Source organism: Carettochelys insculpta, chromosome 6, assembly GCF_033958435.1.
Source record: "Carettochelys insculpta isolate YL-2023 chromosome 6, ASM3395843v1, whole genome shotgun sequence".
Lineage (NCBI taxonomy): Eukaryota > Metazoa > Chordata > Testudines > Carettochelyidae > Carettochelys > Carettochelys insculpta.
This window is the reverse complement of record NC_134142.1, coordinates 78741585-78765653: the sequence shown is the minus strand read 5'-3', so window position 1 is coordinate 78765653 and position 24069 is coordinate 78741585. Positions and strand designations below refer to the sequence as shown.

The 24069-nt window shown below is 43.2% G+C and overlaps 1 protein-coding gene across 10 annotated transcripts in view; it reads right to left on the bottom strand.

Annotated features, from left to right (window-relative positions):
* The window catches only part of DENND5A (DENN domain containing 5A), a 116306-nt gene extending 92792 nt beyond the window's left edge, over positions 1-23514 (bottom strand). For 6 of the 10 annotated variants that reach the window (XR_012645989.1, XM_074997429.1, XM_074997431.1 and 3 more), the window contains exons 1-4: positions 23297-23514; positions 2444-2515; positions 1689-1798; positions 208-868 (exon numbers count right to left, since the gene is read on the bottom strand). Coding sequence is in view for 9 of the 10 variants with exons in the window: in XM_074997429.1 (XP_074853530.1) it covers positions 208-868; positions 1689-1798; positions 2444-2515; positions 23297-23396 (943 nt within the window). In the remaining variant the exon portion in view is untranslated. The remainder of the gene's footprint in view (positions 1-207; positions 869-1688; positions 1799-2443; positions 2516-23296) is intronic. The other 4 variants (XM_074997430.1, XM_074997434.1, XM_074997436.1 and 1 more) reach the window with 2 other exon arrangements.
* Between the last annotated feature and the right edge of the window lie 555 nt (positions 23515-24069).

Genomic DNA, 24069 nt, shown 5'->3' with positions numbered 1-24069 from the left:
CTCAAGTGCCTGAAGTTAGGTACTACGGTTTTCAGAACTGTTGAGGGCCTTCAGTTTTTCAGTGAGATCTGATTTAAAATCACTGACAGCAGCAACACACTGACAGCAGTGACTTGTCAGGAGGAGTTTATTACAGCTATTTATTTCTCAGCTCTATTAAAAAAAAAATGATGCTATTAGTTATACAGGACAAAACAGAGTACTCACGCTGTGAATAAAGCAGTATCTGAAATTCCAGAAGAGCACAAGTAAAGAGCTGAACCACATTTTCCACGCCAAGCAATTCAAAAACTTCTTTAACTGGAAAATCAAATAATGGCAGTTCACTGGTGCTGGGTCTCTGGCAGATAATTGGTCCATAAACACCTGAAAATTTTAAGGATCTCCCTGCCGGAGGAAGAGGAACCTCATAGAGAATATTGTAGATGTAGCTCTCTAAAGGTAAGGGTGGTGGCTGAGGAGAAGTTACAGCTTGATGAAGTTGCTCTAGTACTTTCTTACAAGCCTTCATAAAAGACATCGGAGTAATCAAACAAATGCACTTAGAGACGTACAGTGTGTCTCTGCTAATATCATAGGAGTTAAAACGCTGTAGCTTTGATACAGAAGTTCCGTTACAGTCTTCCATGCTGCTACAGCTGTCTTTATCATTTGTGGGTGGAGTATGCAGAATGTCATATTCAGCATTGTGCATGTGATATAATGTCTGCATTGCACTACAGATTTGCTTGCTGGTAACTTCCTCATAAAACGTGAGAGAAAAACCATATGTCCGCGAGCCGTCTTCACGGGTGATTATAAACGAATGGAACTGAGGGTCTCTGGAATCAGCTTGGGTCTTGAAAGCAAGCCCTTTAGGCATACACAGCTACAAAAGGGAACAAAAGTTAAATTCTAAATTACATTTTGCTTTTTGTTTCAAAATTTTTGGCAACAGGCAGTATTTGACAATCATGAAGACTGACGTTACATTTTTTCTCTCTCAATAGATTCTGTAAGACATAATCTTAGGGAGTTTCAAACACAAACAGCATGTTAAAATTAAGAGTTACTACACAGAACAAAGGTATGCAGTATAATGCCCACTTCAGATTTTCACTGAATATCACTGTCACTGACTTCACTGGGAACAGAATTACACTCTAAACAAACAATGGAAGGAAAAAAACCTGGTTTTGATCATGAATGTTGCTTTTAAAAGAAGAACATCTGTTTAATGTAAAACACTGCAAAAATGTAAGGTAAGAACTTACATCTATTTCTTTTTCAGGGAATGGAATGCAAGTGGAACATTTAATCATACACCACAAAAAGGAATAATTTTCCCCTCACTTCCACGTCAGCCATTTTCTGGCATCCTGCAGAGTAAGGGGTAAAAATGATTCACCGTGACTCCTGCCTCAGCAGAGATACTAAATGACCTCCCGAGGTCTGTTCTGGCCCTAAAATTGCATGATAATATGAAAATAATAAGTTATTTTTATACTCCCCAAGAACAAAGTCAAGTGGGAATTGTTTCATCTGAACGGTAAAACTGACAATTAGATTTTTAACTTTTTATTTTTCCACCAAAAAAGATAGTTTCTTGAAGAATCTAGCCACAGATTTATTTTTAAAAACACTACAGGAAAGGGAGAATTAGTCTTAAAAACACAACAGAAATAAAGAGTTCTTAGTGTCCTACTGACCATTCCCACTGCATCCTGGTCAAAAGGATTCCATTCTACATTCTCAGGATAACGAGCAAGAACTTTGGATTTAAATGTGCGTCTTAATGGAGTCTGTTCAAAATTTTCACCTGAAAAAGTAAGAGGAAAAATACCAAGTAAATCATTTCAGTCCCTTTCCAAGCTCTTTCACACAAGGTCAGAATGCAAAATGTCAGTAGGCAAACATGAAGATAAGTGAATTAAGTACAGACATTTCCTTTAAGAGAAACAGAAAATGCAGGATAGTTAGCATGTAATTAGACTGAAAAGCAGTAGCACTGGTAATATTTATAAACAATTATTTATCTGTGCTTTTCGTGAAATATGAATGTGCTGGACTCAATCTACAGTTACTGGTTTGTCTGTTTCTTAGCAGCAGCTGCAGGCACTGCATTCAGGGTTATGTCTAATTCTGTATGAAGCAGAGCAATAGAATACATTGCAGAACAGTCTGAACGGTATTACCCATGAAAAGCACAAATAGACAAGAGATGCAAAGATGAAGGTAAGAGCTTAAGACAGAGCTTTAGACAGACACACAACTGACATTGCTTAAAAATCTCTCTACATTTTCTTCTGATTCTGGAAATCCACCCCCTACTACAAAAGGGTCAGCTGAAAAGATAGAGAATCTAGGAAATTAAGAGGTCAAAGGGCACAAAAAGTGCCAGCAAGGAAAAGATACTGAAAGAGCTAGAGAATCTGTGCTGGTTTTCTTTTCTTTTTCCTTTTACCTTCTACTGCACTTGAAATGAAACAGCCGGCACCATCTCGGGTTTTAGAGGCCTGTATATACTGGCATAGTGCTATATAATAAATAAAAACAACACTGCATTACAATTTAATAATGTGAACTATTCAGTAGTTATATAGAAGTTACCATATTTCACACAAAAATCAGCCTGCACAATAGATTTAATTCCAATTTTCCTAACACACACTTCTTATGCATATTAATAGCTATAAAACAGTGGAGTATTAATAAGCTGGCCACCAGAAATGTCATTAATAAACATACTTCAGAGCGCAGTAAATTTTGCACAATAGTTTTCTATCAACACAATATCACTGCAGCGGTAATCAACTACATGTTAAACTAATGCCTTCTTTAAAAGCCTTACTCTAAAATTTCCTTGAGAGAGACAGTGAAATTCACTCCACATTTGGGCCCAGCCTGAGGCCTATACCCCACCTAAAAGCTACACCCTGAAAAGGGTATTTAAGTGAGATTTAAGAGGTGTCCAGGCATGAGGCTGACTTTTCCCACAGAGTAATGGGAGGCCTCATTGGGTGAATATTGTGGGGTCAATTTAATTTCCAGAAAATAAAATTCAACCATTAGGAGTGTTGCTGTTTTAGGTCACTTCACCAACTACATAGTTTAGTACTTGTTTAAAAAAAAAAAAAAAAAAAAAAAAAAATTAAAAAAGCAAACAAAACTTGCCTCCCAAAATAACCTTTGCTTTCTTACTAGAATGCCGCTAGCAAGCATGCCGTTGGTGACAGCTGCAGTAACAATTGGGCAGAATTACATGAAATTGCATACTTTAAATAAAACCAGAGATTTCAGCAACACCTGCAAAAGTGAGGGAAAAAACCAAACAAACCAAAACACATGCTTTTCTACCCCTCATTTATTATCTTGTACATAATAATTAAGTAGCAAAGGAAGCTGATTTGGAATTTGTTTGGTTTGTTCTGTCCTTCTACGGTTACACTTCAAATTACACTCCTGTACTAACATTAGGTTAAGCAAAATGCCCCATACTCCCAAATATGGTTTTCTGATGGGACACTGCAGCAAACCCTACCACTTCTTTGTCTACAAGGAAGGGGCATGGTAATGAGCGAGCTGGGAAGATGCTAATGAGGCGCTGCCATGAATATGCATACAATACAACAGCTATGTAAGTGTGAATACACCTACATAAAAACAGTAACTTATTTCAACATTTTGAATGAGATAGATGAGTCTGAGACCCAGCAGCTCATTGTACTGTGCCCCTTTTACGAAATTTCATGCCCCCAAGGGGGCTCATCTTCCCCCCACCAACACTTTGCACACCCATCTTAGACAATCCCTAACAAGACCTCCAATTCAGGAAATCACTTAAAACCATCTTTAAAGGCTGCACTTAACCCAGATTTTTTCCTAAATCAGAACTTAACAGAGGTCATACAAGATCAGAAGCATTTAAACCCCCCATATTTAAAAAAAAAAACACCCCAATTTTCATTTTTAATGCACGAATCCACCTTGTTTTGTAAATACAGCCGATTGATTGCCACAGAGCCTTTTCTAGCTGTTTGTAATTATGTATATCTTTATACAGTACTGAAGCTATATCTATTTACTGTGTAAGATTCTACTTAGGAAATTTTGAGACCAATTAATAGGGACAGTTTGGTATAAAAAACTAGGACCCTCTGAAGTGTAACTGACCATTTGGAGGGTCAGACAACAGCAACATTTATGAAATAATTTAAAATGAAGTTATTCCAAGATAGGTGACACCAACAGCCTAGATACGAGCTACCTACCACTAGGTCAAAAATGGACAAAAAAATTAATGATATTCCATTCATACAACCAAGATCTCTCAACTTTCACACCAACTACACAAGAAAAACCCCAAACACCTCTGTAGGACAGGCTTTTAAAAATAAGTCTGGAAGAGATTTAAAACATTTGGGCTCCAGTTACACTAGTGGGTTCTGTTGAAAAACTGGTGAAATGCCCACACACAAGATAAATTTTGTTGACAGTTCATCAACAAAACTCAGCACTTTCACTGGCAGCATTCTGTTTCTCAGCCACAAGGCATAACACTGCTGTCAACAGATTCTGTCAACAAAAACCTCTGTGTGAACGCTCTGGGCACCCAGAACAAGAAGCACCCCATCTGCTGTGCTTCTGGGTGCCTGTCTTGTCGAGAAAGCAGCCGGGCAGTCCAGCCACTCCATCAGAGCGGAGTGCTCCTCCGATTGGCTTGTGTGTGTGGCTGCACTCTGTTGGCAGAAGTTTTGTTGGGAAATCTCTTCCAACAGTTGGCAGGTCACTGTAGTGTAAACGTAACCCTACAGTTTTATATGCTTATGTCTGCCTAGAATCATATGTCATTTTTAATAAGTTCAGAAGAAGATAGGCATTTACTTATTTTTCTTCTTCCATGGTATTTCGACAGAAGAAAACAATTGCATGCCAACTCCTCTCCTACATTCTGAAGCCACCAACCGCAATCTTCAGTTTGTCACCACCACGAATAGCAGCAGATGTTTAAAAGAAAAAACACACACAAACATTCCCTGGGCTAGGAACCTTCTTTAACAGGACATTTCATTACAATGAACAGTTTCAAAATGTGCCTGTACCAAGATCATTTTGTATCTGCAGGAAAAAGTAGCATTGTGATATCGCTGATAGGCAGCTGTCTAAAATATATTTAATGAAGAAGGGAAAGTCTGAATCTCCAATATAGGTGAAATCAGAGACTATTATAGATCTGGCTGTAAGTTAAAAATCTTAAAATGATACTTGTGATGTTCAGGCAAAAATACAGACTTAAACCCCTGGGCATCAGAGAGTTTTTTAAGGCTTTTAAACCAATACACACTCCCAAGTGAAAAAGTAAAAGTAAAACTCACACGATATTCTGCAGAGTTAGCACAAATCAAACTAGCTCACATGTATAAACAGACAGAAGACCTCTAGCCCCTTAGAGACTAATGGATGTATTAGAGTATAAGCTTTCGTGGCTAAAATGCACTTAATCAGATGGACTGAAGTGGAAATACAAAGGCAGGTATATATATGTGAGAAAATCACTGCAAAAAGAAAGACATTACTATCCTCTGTAAATTAGGGTGATCGCAGCCATTCAATGTAACTGATGGGGAGACGTCAACGTCCATCAAGAGCAAGTTGCCACAGAGAGGATGTAAAGTGGAGAGCCTTATTACTCTTCCCATCCTCTGACACTGTACTCTTCTTGTTCGATAAACATACTTGCATAGCCTCTTAAACTAGACTGCACAACCTTAGTGTAGGCCTGCCTGACATGGAAAGTCTCTATAATCTCCTCCTCTCCCCAGAATCATTTGCAGACACTGACAGAATCTCGAGATTTCAATTAAGAACATAAGAACCTAAGAATGTCCATAATGGGTCAGACCAAAGGTCCATCTAGCACAGTATCCTGTCTTCCAACAGCGGCCAATGCCAGATGCCCCAAAGAGAATGAACAGAACATGTAATCATCAAGTAATCGCTCCACTGTCACTCATTTCCAGCTTCTGACAAATAGAGGCTAGGGACACCACTCCAACCTATCCTGGCTTATACCCCTTGGTGGACCTAACCTCCATGAATTTATGTAGGTTTTTTTTTGTTTTCGTTTTTTTAAAAAACAAAACAAAACAAAACAAAACACTGTTGAAGTCCTGGTCTTCACAACATCCTCTGGCAAGGAGCTCCACAGGCTAACTGTGCATTGCATGAAGAAATACCTCTTTTTGTTGGATTTAACCCTGCTATTTATTAATTTTACTTGGTGACCCATAGTTCTTCTTAGCCATGTAAAATCCTATTTAATGGAGTTAACCCATTAAATGGGGGGAGGGGGCTGCTCCAGCCTGGAGCAGCCTCCCCAACGAACACCCCACAGGCCACCACAGACAGGGGCTGCTCTGGACATGCTGGACTCCCCCTACATGTGGTGGCCCTGTGGGAATGGAGCAATCCCCCTCCCATGTTGGGTGTGGGAGCTACTCCAGCCCTTACCAGTTAACCATACCCAGTAAACCTCATCCATTTAGATGAGGCTTACCACTTAATCATTACCATCTCTAGTACTTATTTTACTGGAACAAGTAAAGAACTTTTCCTTATTCGCTTTCTCCATACTTGTCATGATTTTATAGATCTCTATCACAGCCCCCCTTAGTGTCCTCTTCTCTAAGATGAAAAGTCCCTGTCTTTTAAAATCTCTCTTCTTATGGCGCCCCTTCGAAATCCCATATACTTTCTGTTGCCATCCCCATCTGTAATGCTGTTTAGGATACATATCACAGAAAAGGTCAAATATCAACTTAAACCAACAAAGCATTCAAGTTCAATACTGTGCTGGCTAAACTGATCCACTTCACAGCTGCTGTTCAATCCCTCCGTCCTGACTGAGCTTTAAATAAACTCAACTGATGAGCTGTCTTAAGGCAAGTCTGCAGTTATAAAAGCTGCACCAGGGCAGCTGTGCCACTGCAGTGCTTTAATAATGACACTAAACTGACAAAGTAGAGCTCTCCTATCAGCACAGTTAAAACACCAACCAACAGGGATGGTATTCCTGATGGCTTGTAATCCGTCTTCGTGTGGAATATTAGTACAGAGCCTCTACATCCATGGTGGCAAGGATAATGATGTCAGGAACTTTTCCGATGTTTTGATTCTGTTAATGACTTAAAAGTCTGTGTCTTAGTGAAGAGGAATTTTCACAACAATCTTGAAAGAGAAGCTGCTGAACTCTTGCATATTTCAATTTGACACATTAACATGTGGTTTGAACCAGGATGCGATATTGGATACTTGGCTCAATCTAATTCTTGACTCCTCCCCCCTCGCCCTGCTACTTTCTGATTTGTTCACCTTGATAATTTTTTTTCTGATTTGTCAACCTTGATTACTATTTTTGGTTCTCTGTGCCTTAAATATTGAGTCTTTTCTGGTATGGCTATGGTCCGAAGAAGTGGGCCTGTCCCACGAAAGCTCACCTAATAAATTATTTTGTTAGTCTTTAAAGTATAGTTGTCAATGCTGATTTGATGGGGATTCAGCAACATCCTGACCGAGTACGTTCGTCTTCTTTAGGCTGATGGTAAGCCCAAAGTCCTTGCACACTTTGGAGAACCGATCCAGCAGTTTTTGAAGCTGGTCTTCTGTGGGAGACACTACAGCAGCATCGTCTGCAAACAGCATGTCTCTGATGAGGACTTCTCGCACCTTAGACTTAGCTTTCAGCCTTGCAAGGTTAAACAGTTTCCCATCGGATCTTGTGTGCAGCAAGATGCCCTCTGTTGAAGATCCAAAGGCATGCTTCAGGAGGAGTGCGAATAAGATCCCGAACAATGTCGGAGCAAGCACGCATCCTTGTTTGACGCCGCTCCTGATTCTGAAAGCATCCGATAATGCGCCGCCATATTGGATGGTTCCTCTCATGTTTTCGTGGAACGACTGGATCATCTTCAGTAACCGTGGAGGCCTGTCGTTGGACACTGAGCTAAACAGGAGGATCGGAAAAGTGGCCACAACTCTGTCCAGACTCAGCAAGAGAGTGTGGAATAACAACAAGCTGTACACTCACACCAAAATGCAAGGCTACAGAGCCTGCATCCTCAGCACCCTCCTTTATGGCAGCGAGACTTGGACCCTGTATGCCCGCCAGGAAAAGAGGCTGAACGTCTTCCACTGGTGATGCCTCAGGCGCATCCTTGGAGTATCATGGAAGGACAGAGTGACCAACACAGCCGTCCTCGAGCAAGCTGGAATCCCAACCATGCACACCCTCCTCAGGCAGCGCCAACTCCGCTGGCTTGGCCACATCCACAGGATGAACGATGGAAGGATTCCAAAAGACATCCTGTATGGTGAGCTAGCCTCTGGCAAAAGACCTCCCGGACGCCCCCAGTTGCATTACAAAGATGTCTGCAAGAGAGACCTCAGAGAGGTAGACATCGAGCTGGACAACTGGGAAGATCTAGCAGATGACCACAGCAGATGGAGGCAGGGGTTACACAAGGGCCTTCAGAAGGGCGAGTTGAAGATCAGACAGCTAGCAGAGGAGAAGCGAGCTCACAGAAAGCACAATAAGGACTTGCCAGACACCCACTACATCTGCAAGAGATGCAACAAGGACTGTCACTCTTGTGTGGGTCTTCATAGCCACAATAGACGCTGTAAATGAAGTCCTCAATAGAAACTTAAAAGGGCGCGATCCAGTCTATGCAGACTGAAGGATGCCTACTACTTTAAGTCTTTAAAGTGCTACTTTACTGCTTTTTTGTTTTGACAGTACATAGACTAGCACAGCTTTCTCTCTGTTACTAAAATGTTTGTAATTATACACAAAAACTGCCTTTAACAAACAAACACACAAAAACTTACTCCTGCTTGTTGACCTTTTCCACCTTGAGATATTTATAAAAGCCTTTTACTGCTGAGCTACTATTCTTCTACTTACAATGTACAAGACTGTGAAAGCTGCATATGAACATACCCCTAAAAACCAACCTTTGAAGGGTGATGTGAGAGAAAGAAAGCAAAGCTCCATTTTCATTATCTACTGCAACAGCAGCAATTTTTGAGAGGAGTCCTTTAACAATTCAAAAGAAGCGTGTAACAATACAAACATCATGATACACTGATCTTAAAGAACCACTACCAGTGCCACCTTCATTTGTTCACTGGCTCTAGTACAGAGTCTGAGCTGCTCAAAATAATTAGAAAGACAACCAGAAACTCAGCCTATTGATTTTGATTCAATTTGTTGCTTTTCACTATCTGCCAAGCATAATTTCCTTTCTTAAATGGCCATGCTACAAGATATTATTGATCCAGCTCATTCAGTCTTGAAGTATATTTACATTATGTATCCTGTTTTTGAATGAAAAAAATCATACTAGATGTAGCAGGTGATAGAAACATCAAGTTTGTATTTGTACATACGCTTACATCAATCTTAGGTGGCATAAAAACTGGTGACTCCCCTCCAGTGTTCCCTGTAAGCGGACCGCTTGGGTGGCTGCCCAGGAAAGTTTCAGGTGCCACCAAGCTGGTTAACAAAGTGCACACAGTGGGCAGCATGTGTTGCTATTGGTGGTGCACATCCACACGCCTTGGTGCACATAAAATTTATGCAACCTGGGATGGAAAAAAAAATTAGCGGGAACACTACTCCCCACATTAGGGCATCAGATACAGTAAACGCTCTTTTTATGCGGCTTTACACTGTGCAAAACTCATGTTAACATGAGTTTTGCACAATGTGAAGCTGCTGGGCCGTCAGCTTGCCTAGCTTACCACAACTCCAGGCAACCAAGCAGGCTAAGAGCCCCTTCTCCTGCCTTCCCAGAGGAGCGCTAGGCACTGTTCTGGGACAGTAGGGGGAAGGCTTTTAGCTCGCCTAGCTCCCTGCCCCTGCAGGCAGCCAGGTGGGCTAAAAACCCCTTCCCTCTGCCCGGAGCCCCAGGGAAGCGGCAGACGCTGGCGCTACTGGCCCCCCTCCCAGGGCTCCAACCCACCCCCCAAGCCCTCCCCATCTTACACGAAATTCAAGGTACGTGAAGGTTGCATGGAACACAACCCTCACATACCTCAAGGGATTACTGTACTGAAGCAGATTAAATATACAAAACTTTTAAAGGCTGCTCACCTTTGACTAAATATAGTTAAACAAACCAGGTAAGAACACAGCGATTTGCTGGTGGTGTGCAGCAGAAGCAGCAAATAACCCCCCTCACCCTCCACAGTGTTGGCTCAACAGTGCTGGCCAGCACACTGGCGGATAAGGCTCCACCAACTCTCCTCACAGTCCTTCCATGCCCCCTGACTTCTGCATTTCAAAGCCAAGGCCTAGGACAGTGTTCCCTTGTTGCCTGCAAGCTAAGCACTTGGGTGGCCACTTAGGAGAGATTCAAATCCCACCAAGGTGATTAGCAGAGAGCCAACAACGTGTGTCTTCTTGTGGTGGACATCCGCACATACCGTGGGGCACATAATAAAGTTTATTCCAAATGTTTGGAAAAGTTAGAGGGAACATTGGAGAGTCTCCCTCACCCATGCTGTTAGTCTGGCTGCCAGAGAGAATACATCCAAACAATGCACATATTCATTCAACGCAGAGCCAAGCAAATAATAGTCCAAAGTTATAATAAATTAGTGCATGCATTTGAAATTAAGGTGTGTTTTACATTAAGTCTAACCTGCTTCTAAGAAGCTGCAGTGCATGTGTACATGGACATACTTAAAGTGAACAGCAAAGAACTCTCTCTTTACTGCTGTTGTTCTTGGGGTTTTGGGTGAAAACTGCACTATGTGATAGCATGCTGCACAATCAAAAGAGATTATGGGTATCAAGTGACAGCATCAAAATTATTTCCAAAATGCAGACAGACAATGTGGCGTGTGGGGACTTTCAGCTTACAATGAAGGACTTATTCAAAATTCAGCTCTGGGCAAGAATGATAGCGGGAGTCTTGATTCAACCCACACCAGAATTAACAGAACATATAAAAAGATTTAAGAAATTCTTCCCATAAAGTGAAAAAAACTGAAAGCCTGTAAGATTATTTTATCTAATAAACCAATTTATCCAAGCCTATAATCCACAGACGAAGCATTGCTACCGTTGGTTCTCTGAAGGATGCCTACTACTACTACCAGATCCCTAATAATCCCGCAACATTTCAGCTTATATGTTTGGTTCAGTCAGCAAGTCACATTTTAACACGTTGAAAAGCCTCTCTTTTTGTTGTTGGACATCCAACACAACTCTCAGTTGCAAAGTTTAAATCCCTTAAAGCCTATCTTCACCAGTAAATTACATAGTGCTAAAACACTGCCTTGAGGGGTCATAGTAACAGTAGCATGAGTCTACCAGGATCAGCTGGCATGTTAGATGCAACTGCTCCCCACCTCCACTAGCTTCAAAGTCAAGTTGAACACGTTAGTTAAAATGACTCTTCACGGTTGTGTTTTAACCCAATCTAAATGTCTGAAGTCAGGAGAAACCCTCACCAAGAGACACACAGCCAAGCTCAAACCTGCTCCTGAAAGGCTAGCTGGATCCTCTGCTTAATACTTTAGCAGTGTTATTGTGAAAGCTATAAAAAACAGGAAACAGCATCCAAGGCTTGGCAGTAGCTGAAGCAAGAAACGCAACTACTAAACAAGGGCTCTTGGAACAAAAACAAGATTCAACCAAAGTCGCAGCTGCCAGATCCATAAATGAACAGCCATTACAAAGATGGACCAGAGTGGTTCCAAATTCTGACTGGTTTCCTTCCTTCCTTCAACTCTCTCAAACAAAATCACATCTATTCTTCATTCAAAAGCATTTTCCTCCTGCTCTCCCATTCGTCCTGGACATGCTAAAAAACTAATTGTTTTCATTTTTACCCGAGAACGCTCACTTTCCATGCTTGCAGTTACTCCTCCTTTAAGGAAATCATTAAATCTAATCAATGTTGAACTGAAAACAATATATCAAGCCACTTAAATTAAGTACTGGCTGGGATTTAGGCTTCTTTCAAAAACTTCATCCTTAACCCTCAGGACAACTACAACATATAAGATATATTAGAATATTTTCTTAAGAACCACAGGTACCCATTTTATTATATGAGCATTGGTTTTGTTACTGAATATTAAGGTCTCAGCCACTGGCACTGACCTGTCACTTAGGCAGGATTCGTAACTCAGAATCTTTGTGACAAATCATCCTGAAATCTATGAGTCTCATATCTGTAAACGTATACCTGAGGATTTTTCCATGCTAGTGACTAACAGTAATACTGTGACCCACCAATGTCATTTAACCATGACCAAACAATCCGGCCTTAAAAAGGTAGCTTTTATCCTCTGTGCAGCCAACAGGGGTGCTAATTTGTGGTACAGATACCTGCCTACTAGGAAACTGACTAAATATTGGTCTGTGTTTTTGAGGCCACAGTTAAGGTTTTCTGCTATAGTGCAGTCCAAAGAAATGATTTCAAACTCAAACGCTAACCGATCAGTTTGTTTCTCTTGGAAAAGTGAAAAGAACTGCAGTTAATATGGCAGGTAGGCTCTTCCTTTTCCCTCTATTTCATTATCTTAGGTTGTGTCAGCTAAGCAACCCTGTTGGGAACATGGGAACAGATTTCCTGCCCCCTTCCTGCCCCCCATGGTGACACGTATTACAGAGCTTTAAGAAAAAAGCAACACACCACTTAAATAGCCATCGATTTCAGCGCACAGTAAGGAATTTTCTGTTGCAATCTCTTCCTGTCCACCTGCCTAACAAGCAGGCAAATAAATGGCGGCTTTCATGGAAGAAACATCATGGAGCTGCAGGATATTTGGCACAATTGCATCAAGTCCAAATAATTGGACTTCTTTTTTTTATAAAGCATTAAAAAAATTAAGTTTGTCATAAGTTTCAGTACTTTCCCAGTAGAGCATAAAAACAAAACAGAAATCTAGTTTCCAATATACCCACACTAGTTACACACACGTCTGACAAAACGGGTCTTTGCCCATGAAAACTTATGCTCCAAAAAATCTGTTAGTCTATAAGGTGCCACAGGATTTCTCATTGTTTTTGCAGATACAGACTAACACGGCTACCCACCACCCCCATCCTGCCACCCCCAATATGAGGTAAGATAAAGGGACTTTGGGAGCTCTCAACCAACTGGCAGTTCCTGAAGAAGAGAAACATGTCTCCTCCCAAGAAAAAAAACTCTTGCCTGGAAGGGAGGGAAGCCCTCAAGGGACCAGATAAGGGAAATACAGGTGCAGATAACACAAACTGTAACATCCGCCACCTACTCATCCCAGACATGCAGACGCAGTAATCCCTCGAAATGCACGATTTCAAGTTGGGCTTAACTGCCATTAACGAGTGTTAAGCCCAACTCAAAATCCCACTGCACCCAGCTCTGGGTCAATCCCCTGCAGCCCCGTGTGGCCCCGTTTCAGCCCCTCCACCCCGCATGGCTCCAGCTCACACCCCTCGCTGCGCAGCCCCAGCTCAACTCCCCACAGGGCTGCAAGCCCTGGCTCAACTCCACTCCCTCCCCCTGCTGCAGCCCTAACCCACACCAGGCTTAGCCCCCCCCATTCCCCCTTTCCACAGTCCCAACCTGCCAACTATTCCTGACTGCCCCTGCGACCCTAGGATTCACTTTTCAAAAGGAGATCCAGGTGCTCCTGCTGCTCTCCAGCTGCAGAACATGTGTTCTGCCAGGGGAAAAAACCGCCCCCCAGACTTACACAAAATTCAAGTTATGTGCAGGTTGCATTCCCACACACCCTCTCATAACTGGAGTGACTACTGTACACCTACCAACCTAAGAAAAGCCTGAGCAAGTAGAACATCTTTGGAGAACTTCAGGCAGGTCATCAAACTTCACCTTAGTTGCAGCAAAGTTGGAAATATTCTACAATCAAGAGCGCCCAGTGTTAATGTCCCATCTCTAGGTTCCAACGCAAAGAAAAGCTACAGTTGCTGAGCAATCTTATCCAAGTCAGTCCAGCTTATTTGCCATGCAGCACAGACAGCCAAAGCAGGTCAGTTTCACTTCAATACATAAATAGGGAAGTGGAAGTGCTCTTGGTTAAGAGAAGAGTACTTTTCCTTTAATTAGTCAATCACAAGGTTACATAATGCCCCCAAGAATTATTTCTCAGGAAAGTCACTGAATTACATGACTTTAGAAAAATCTGAAAAGGTGTCTAGTTTTGATACTAGAAGAAAAATCAGGTATTCTGGTCCTGTATCTCTCTTGGGCTGCTTCTACACTCAGTCCCTCCCGTCTGAGGTGGCATGGTAATGAGGCAATTTGAAGCAGGCTAATGAGGCACTAATGTGCATATTCAGTGCCACATTAACGTAATGACAGCTGCAGAAATTTCAAAGTGTAGACTTCAAAACACAGACTGACAGTGAAGATGGGGGCAGCTTCGAAATAAGCACCTCGCTTCCACATTCCCTTACTCTGACCTAGTTCTGTGGGAGTGAGGGAATGTCAAAGTGGGGTGCTTATTTCAAAACCGGCCTCATCTTCACTGTCAATCTGCAATTCAAAGTTAGCAGCTTCGAAATTCATGCATCCACCATTATGCTAAGGAAGGAAGTGCTGAATATGCATGTTAGCGCCTCTTTAGCCTGCTTCGAATTGCCTCATTACTACGCCACCTCTGACGGGCGAGGGCGAATGTAGAAGCAGCTCTAGAAAGGCTTGGTCCAAGCAGAGGACTGGGAGCCAGGAACAGCCGAATTTTAATATGAACTAACATTGACATCTCCGTCTGGCCTTGACTAAATCAATTTATCTCAAACTATCTTGCTTGTGCAATGAAATAAAGGTGTCTCTGCCCTCAAAGGGCTGTTTGTAAGGATGAGCGTTTGGAAAATGCTTTTAAGGAGCAAACACATTAAAACAACACACCAAATATTAATAATTACACTGCTCCCCACCTCACTTCTTCTCAAGCACATGACAAGTCAAAGCTTCTCATGAGAATCTATCATTCTCTGGGTAAGAGCTACAACAATTACTCCCATGAAGAGCTAACAGACTGTGCACTAGCCCCCCGGCCCCCTCCCCCTGCAGCTGTACCTGTTCCGGAGCAGATGGTATACTGTAATGTCAGGCACAATCGCAGATGCCAGGAACACAGTTACATGGTGCAGAAGAGTGCATGGATTGCAATGCTGCTGCAATAATCTTAACGGGTTTTAAAGCCATTTCAAATTCTGGGGAAAAAGTTAAGCAGTGTACATCTGGCCTAGACAGAAGTGCATATGGCAGCCAACACGGATAGTAACTCATTTCCTATAGCTCCTAACTTCCCAGAATCATGCCTCGTACTACAGATAGATGTGAAGACAAAGGGATCACATTTTCTAAAAACACCTGAAGTGACTTAGGAACCTATGTCCCACTTATAAAAGTTAAAAGTTACCAAGGTGTCTATGAACTTAAAATCCAGGGACTTCCCAGGAGACTTAGCTCTCTAGTCACTCTAGCACTTTCAGGTCCCTTTCTGTTTATACTCCACTTGAATTATTGTTTAAGTTTGTTATCAGCACCTTACAGGATGCCCAGAGACACCACTTGCTGCAAAAGTTTCTCCAGGAGAGAAAACAAGGCTGAATAAATACTGTGGAGACCAGCCCTGCCATAAACCCCCATAAAGCAATCAATCACAATCACCCCAACAGTCATTGGGGGGCGGGGCCTTTTTTTTTTTTTCCTGAAAGGAGGAGGAAATGAGTTTGACATGACAGCTTTCCAAGCAAATTCCCCACCTTGAATCAGTTGGTTTCAACTTCAGACACCGTTTCTGTGTTTGATAAAATTTCACATGCTAGACAGTTGTAAACTTGACAGAAGACCACGAATACAGGAAGCTTTTACCACAAATGTGCTGCCATATGAAGCATGTGGATGAGAGAGAACTCAAAAGCACTAACACGAAAAGTCTAAGGCTGGGTCTAGACTTGACCCCAACTTCGAAGAGGGCATGTTAATCAGGGCGACGGGAGATTACTAATGAAGTGTTGCAGTGAACATGCAGCACTTCATTAGGCTAATTCTCCCCCACAGCAACTTCAAAGTGTCAAACTTTGAAGTGCTAGCACGCATGTAGTAGTAAAGGCACATGCGAGGAGTAAAGGCACTTCGAAGTGCCCAGAGCTACATGCATCCCGGCACCTCTAAGTTTGACTCTTCGAAGTTGCCACAGGGGAGAATTAGCCTAATGAAGTGCTGCATATTCACTGCAGCACTTCATTAGTAATCTCCCGTCGCCCTGATTAACATGCCCTCTTCGAAGTTGGGGGCAAGTGTAGACAAGCCCTAAGAGCACAAAAGAGGGGAGACTACCAACTAGAAAGGCCACAACTGTGCAAACAATTAGTAACTACTGTCATTACAAGGATCATGATTACTGTAGTTTGAAACATCCCCAGAGAGAAACCTTTACTCTGAGGCAACATCTACACTAGGGAAAGTAAGTGGACTGCAGATACCCAATTCTAGGCACAGCAATTGCAAAGCTAGAACCAATTTATCTGAAATCAGTTACATGGATAACCTCACTGAAGAAGGTCAGTGCGAGAGTTTCTCCTGTCAACCTCCCTAGGACATGCTGAACCCTGACTTGCAAACTCAAACCCCTGAGCAGGTCAACCTTCTGGTGTAGTGTATAACAGAGGAGGAAAAAGTACACCAAAAGTTACTTGAGTAAACGCGCAGCTGCTTTCACTTATGGTTACTTGAGTACAATAAAGATGCAATGTGTGTATGAATGCCCATGTGACTTTTTACTCAAGTAGTTTTCCAGAAAGACACCAGTGACTTGTACTTTCATACATTCCCCCCTACCCCCAGGAGAGCTGTACTTTACTCAAGTAACTTTTGGGGTACTTTTTCCACATATGATACAAATGTGGCCTTACTTTCAGTTTATGACTACAACAGCATTGTAGTTTCTCTTTTGTAGGAAAAGCTGGCCCTTTAAAAGATCAACAAGGGTGCAGAAACACACTTACATAATGTTTCATACATGGGCTGAGGGGAGTGGGGCACTGGAATAGAGAGAAGAGAGGAATACCATCCTATGACATATCACTTCAAGCAAGCTCCAGAAAAGTAACTTTTAAAACACAAGTTGAACCTCAGTGTCCATAATCCAACATGATTTTAGTTAGCTGCATGATCATTTATCATGGAGGTAGCCACATTTTCCCATGATTTCATAGTTTGTTTACAGCCACCAGTCTCAGTGTTCTGTGCTGTTTTTTAGCTCCAATTCACCCCAAATGGCTTTTAAGAACCCAACAGAGAGGTAGCTGTGTTCGTCTGTACTCCAAGAAAACAAAGGAGCAGAAATGTAGCACTTTAAAGAAAAAAGCTCACCACAGAACAAATAACAAAAGCTCACCACAGAACAAATACTTTTATTAGTCTTTGAAGTGCTACATTTCTGCTGCTTTGTCCTTTTCTAAGAACCCAGCATGTAGTGAAAGTGTTGGTAATGCTGGTAGACAATATTTACCTCTTATGGTTCAGCAAATTCTCATTTTCGGCACCAGTCAGGTCCCAAGTGTGGTGGACTAGACAGGTTCAACCTGTATTAATTTTTTTAAACTATCTTGAAGCACTGACGCACTCACAAGAGAACCCAGAAACCCCCACTACCAGCATCTTCTTATACAACAGACTCTTTTTACAAGCAACTTGAACATCAAAGACATTGGGATTTTCTGAAAAGGTAGTGAAACGGTTTAGATAATGAAGATTTTGGAAAATACACAACTTGTAATTTAACCTCCACCATAGACATGATAATCAAAAGCATAATATTCTAGAAACAGCTTATTAAATTGTAACTCCAAATGCAATTAAGGGAGTACAGCTGCTTTTCCTTACATCAGCCTTCTCGCTCTTTATTCTACACATCAGCTGCCACAGCACGTCTGCCTCAGTTCCCATTGAGACAAAGGATCTCTGGCACTCAAACACAGAAAGCAACTCAGGCTTCTCGGAGAAAGGAAGATTGAGTTCAACTGCTGATGGGACCTCCAGCATTTCACTGGTGACAGTTCAAATAAGACTCCAGAGTTATCATTTGATGTCTGTCCAGAATGGCCCATGTGAAATCAATGGGAAGGCTTAATTCAGTCCTACTAGACAGGCTGCCGTAAGAGAATCAGCACCTTTGTTAGCAAGCTCAGAGGCCAAAATACCCTTTCCGCTTTAAAATTAATCCCTCGACGGAGGGCCTATGCACACTGTCATTGCAGTGTGGGAAGCCTGCACTGCTGTTATTCCAACACTACCTCAATCTCCAGGAAAGTCAAACCACCATCTCTCACCAACACATTCATCTTTGCCAAAAGGAATACATATCCACACCACAGAACAGATAAAGAAATGTTAATTTATTCAATCGGTATACAACCTGCTGCAGAAGTCTATTGCAGGAAACGGCCACAGGTCTGACTCCCAAACCTGCATCTTAAATCACAAGCTAATCCTTTATCCAAAAAAAGCCCTTAGGAGTTAGGAGGGAAAGTATTAATCAAAAGGTAAGCATTACAACATTTTCCTTCTCTGACTTCCTAGTGAAAGAAAAAAAAAAACAAAACAAGAAACTTACATGGTATTTTAAAACAAGATAAAGTCAAGTCTAACCATCATTCAAATATTTGCTGGCAACAATATTTTTCTATTAGTCCCCACAAAGAAGGAAAATGATATTTCTGATGTTCTAATACAATAAGAAATTTATTACTTGACCTACATGACACAAAGACAAGTTCAATTACTTGAGTTTATCTAAATGATATTTAAAAGGTTTTTAAATGGAAAGGGAAGTTCTATGGGGGAAAAAAACCCTACAACCAGGGACTATCTATTCTAAACTTCATGTGGAGAAGCAACAACAATAACCACAAAAAACACAGGTGTGCTTGAAGATTAACAGAGCCAGGCAGAGTTTCCAAATGTAAAGAGACAGGCACAGATGGGAAACAATATTGCTACAGTAATGATCAAGAGAAACACTTATGGCTCTAGAAACACTATGCCAAACTCATTCAGGTGCAGCTCTACTGAAGTCAGTCAAGTTCTCACTAGGATTAACTTATACCAGTATTTTCACTTTACTTTGCTGAAACATACATTACACAGGGGATGTCAGCAACCAAACTTGTATAATTCATATTCCATTTGACTTGTTCAAAAGCCAGTTATTTTCCTTGATGATTTCCAGGATCACTACCGTAGAAGCATTCATGATGCTAAGTGCCCACAGCCCTAATCAGTATCAAGGCCTCATTTTGCTACCTGCTGTACAAACACGTGAGTGGGCATAGTCCTTACCCTACACAGATTATGCTTCAAGGAGAAGAAAAATTAATGAAAATAAGGTCAAATCACAGAGGTTATTTATTGCACAACTTAATGGTTCCAATAATCTCAATTTTCAGATGTATTGTGTTTTCCTAAACTAAAACCTGTCAATTATCCCGACTGCTGCACAACCTAGCCATAGTTGGTTAGATGATGTCTTGCAGGAGTCAGAGCATAGAGGCAGGGAGGCCAGAGTCAGGCACAGCAGCACTGATCAGTTTCCCTCCGGCTGCCTGCCACTCACGGGAGCCAAGAAACTGAATAGTGCAGCAGCACTGGTCAATGCAAGTGAAGGGGAGCCAGGCTGCTGTCTGGTTCCCAACTCCCTGCCACTTGCTGGATCCAGGAAACTGACCAGCACTGCCATACTAGTCAGTTTCATGGCTCCTGTGAGTGGCAGCGGGTGGGGGTGGGGGCGGATCAAGGGTCCGACAGGTGCAGTGGCACAGCTGACTCCTGATCCAAAGCCCAGTGAAGTCAATGGAAGTCTTTCCAATGGCATCAATAGGCTTTGGATCAGGATTTTATCTTAGACTAATTTCTGATGCTAAACTCATCCACCTATCCTGAAAAAAAGAAAAAAATTATATACAGTGAAGTTTCAAATTTTTTTTTCTTATCAGTTGTTTCATTGTATTCTAGTCTTCATTTCTTCCTCAAGGAATACAGAATGTCTTTAAACAGCGTGCTTCTCACAATGGCAAAGTACAGCTCCAATTCAGTAAATTGCTGGACACGGGCAAACCCTGCACCCATATGGAACAGTTAGAGGATCTGAGCCTATATTTCATTTAGTATGGAAAGGTAGTACAAAAACACCATATTATTTCTGACATAAAATCAAGGTAACATCATACAACAATCTTTCAGATGCCTAAATATTGGATAGTTAGCTCAAAGCTAAAAAAACATACACTTAATATTTTGCATTTTAGTCTAAGAGAGGCAGCTACTCACACTCAACAGGAGGAAACAGTACTGTGCAGCAAATTGTGGAACTCAAAATGAAGCAAAAAAAAAAACAAACCACACAATAATAGGATACAGAAACATAATATCAGGAAGGACCAACTGTTTTCAACTTAAAAGTCTTGGTCACTCCTACCTTCCTTAAAGCAGCGTTATACCTTTGGAGTCTCTCAAACGTTTTGCCCCCCAAAGATACAGTTGTCCGTATCCTCCAAACTAAACTTTATAATGTACTTTTAAGTACCAGATTGACTGCTTAAGGACTGCACGCTCAGACTAATATCATTATTTAGCTACTCCTACTGAAACGGAAAAGGACTCATTATACAGTAAGTTACTACTGTGCATGCGTAAGGATGAAAGAATTTGGCCCTATGGTTTTGCCTACACTAGAAGCATCTGTCTACAGAAGTTACTGTCGGAAGAGATGTTCCTACAAAACTTCTGTCAACAGATCACATCGACACATAAAATGGATCTATCTTTCAATCGGCTTGGTCAACAAAAGGGCCCCTGGAGCGTCTCAACAGTTTTTTTGTCAACAGTTTCTGTTGACAAAACACATTTTATGTGTAGACGCTTCACTGGTTTTATCTACAAAACCCCACTTGTATCTCTAGTGTAGATACAGCCCAAGTGATTAATAAGAAAAAGTTTCAGTGACAGCCAAAATTATGTATATTTAGTAAATAAAACAAGTAATCATCAATACAAATTTCACTTGAGTAAATAAAGTCAAGAATTTTCAGTCAATATTATTAAGACAATAGCACCCACCACACATGATGAAACATATTTAAGGAAACAAAAACAAAAAAAAACAAACAAAAAAAATGTGGGCCAGATTCTGAGCTTAACTACACTAGTGTAAATACAACTCCAATGCTTTCAGTCATAGTATGCCAAAATTACAGTAGAACCAAATGCTGGTACAATGTTTGGCAAGAAAAAGGTTTTACTCCATAAATGGTCCAACTGAAGTCAATGGGACTACTTGTGAAGCAAGGTGCAACTGTACCAGAGAAAAGATATTAGAATCTAGCCCTGTAAACGTCACATAAACTTCACATAAGAGGATTGTAATTCTGACATAAAATCAAGGTAATATCATACAACAATCTTTCAATTGTAAGACACACCTCCTAACCAGAAGTCAATGACAAACTGTTCCCAAAAACTGCATATCAGATAAGAATGACACAGCTTCTAAGATAAAAAGAAATTAGATATATTTTTGAAACTAGTTGAGCATCTTATCACTTAAATTTTGCTGTTGTAGCTCAAGATAAAACTTACAAAATGTAATTTAATTTGCTCTTCAAAAAGCACACAATTTCCGAAACTCTAAAAATGATTTTAACCATTTATCTTAAAATGTTTAAAGGACAACAGGCATCTCTCATCAGCTGAGGGAAGCAGCCACAAAGATATGACAAAACACTACACCACACCAGACATACAGGTACACAGATACTATTTTTAATAAGAATATTAACCTTAAGTACAGATAATGAGCTCCAAAAAGGTGCAACCATTACAAAACAAGTTTGAAGTGATGTATTTATCTGGAATACACTTCATGGCTAAATAAACCTGTGAAGTCCCTGGACCCAAACTAGAAGAGTGATCTCTTACATTACAAAAACCATAAGAAGTCCTGTGGCACCTTATAAACTAACAGATATTTTGGAGCATAAGCTTTTGTGGGCGAAGTGGGTCTTTGCCCAAGAAAGCTAATGCTCCAAAATATCTGTTAGTCTGTAAGGTGCCACAAGACTTCTTGCTGTTTTTGAAGATACAGACTAACTCAGCTACCTCTCTGATATTCTAAAGGTACATTGACCTGAAGAGGTATGTTACTGACCCTCGGGAATGTGTTTAGGACATACTGGAACATCCCAACATGCCTAATACCGCTGCACCCGAGTTAGGATAACTGATATTTGTAACATTTCCATTGGAGTTTGAAAACTGCTCTTCTTAGAAAGAAAGCCTCATGATGCCCAGCTCTGCTTAGGGGTCATTACTGAAATATTTACATTGCTTGAAATGAAGGAGCCCCAAACGCGTGCAGAAAGACGACACATAATTTGAGGAAGGACCAAAATGGGCATTTCTGTGCAGCCCTGCCCTCCAGCAGTTCAGAGCAACCAGCAGTTCAGGGCTACCAGCAGCAGCACCCTTTCCCCTCCTCCAGCTGCCCTCAGCACACCAGGAGAAAGCAACAGAGCAAGTCAGCCCCACCAGCGGCACCTCGGGGCTCTGACTGAGTTACCTGGGGCAGGAACAGGGCACCCTGCTGCCACTGCAACAAAGCAGATTGCAGGGACCTTGGACTGACTCTCTGCGCCCCAGATCCAGCACGTACCAAATCAACCCACTGGAGCTGTTCGCAGCACACCCCAACCAGACGGGCATCCTCAGGGCACCAGAAAATAGCCACAACACCCCCTTAGCAGCATACTCCATCCCTGCCCCGGAACGGGGCGCCCACCCGGCAAGCAGGGCAATTACGCCCCCACCCGTGCCCCAGAGCAGGGCAATTATCCCCATCCCTGCCCCAGAGGTGGGCGCCCCCGGCCAGTAGGGCAATTACCCCCCATCCCCGCCCTGGAGTGGGGTGCCCCCCCGGCGAGTGAAACAATTACCCCCCAACCCTGCCCCAGAGCGGGGCAATTACCCCCAACCCTGCCCTGGAGCAGGGCGCCCCTCGGCGAGTGCGGCAATTACCCCCCAACCCTGCCCCAGAGCGGGGCGCCCCTCGGCGAGTGCGGCAATTACCCCCCAACCCTGCCCCAGAGCGGGGCGCCGCCCCCGGCGAGCGGGGCAATTACCAGGGAACGGCAGTGGGGCAGCCGCAGCCCAGCCCAGGCCAGGCCGAGGGCTGCGTATTGCCGGACAAAGGCAGCCTCCCCCCAGCCTCGGGGCCCGGCGCCCCTCACCCGAGAGCTCGTCCGGCTCCAGCCCGGTCTCGGTGTCCAGGCCGCAGATCACGAAGTAGTCGGCGAAGCGGCCGGGCGCCGAGGGGCCGCCCCCACTCATGCTGGAGCCCGAGGGATGCGGGGGGCTTCAGCGCGCCCGGGAGGAGGCGGCCGGCGCCGGGGCTGATCCAGCTGTTCCAGCTGCGGCGGCGGCAACTGCCGCTGCCTCCATGACTGAGCGGAGCAGTCTGCGCCGCGCGGCATTATGGGTACAGCCCCCAGCTGTTCCGGGGGCGGGGGGGACCCGCAATGCTGCGCGTGCGTCCTGAGCGGCCGGGATGACGTGATGCTCCTGCTGGCCGGGGAGGGGGATGCCGAGCTCCTAGCGCGGCACTTGCTGCTCCGCCAACGGTCCTGTTCCCTAGGAGAGGCAGGGCCTGGTCAGGCCAGTGGCTGGTCCGGTCCGGTCCGGTCCGGTCCGTCCGGTGCCAGCTGCTTCGGCGGGAATGAGCAAGGCAGTCACCGGCGCGTCGCTCGTCTCCGGGGCTCGTCTCCGCCGGCGGCCTGCGGCAGTGGGGCCGCCTGCCTCCCTTTAGGCCTCTCGGCGAGGGGCGTCCCGGGGCCGCCACAGGCCCTCCTGCTTCCGCGGGCCCCTCCGCTCCCTGGGCTTCAGTTTCAGTCCCCCGCCCCTACCGCACCCCTTCCCCTCACCGTCCGGCCTGCAGCGTGTCCCTGCTCTCAGGCGAGCCCGGGCAAGGTCACGCCCGGGCTGTGGTGCGGGGTTGAGCTGGCTG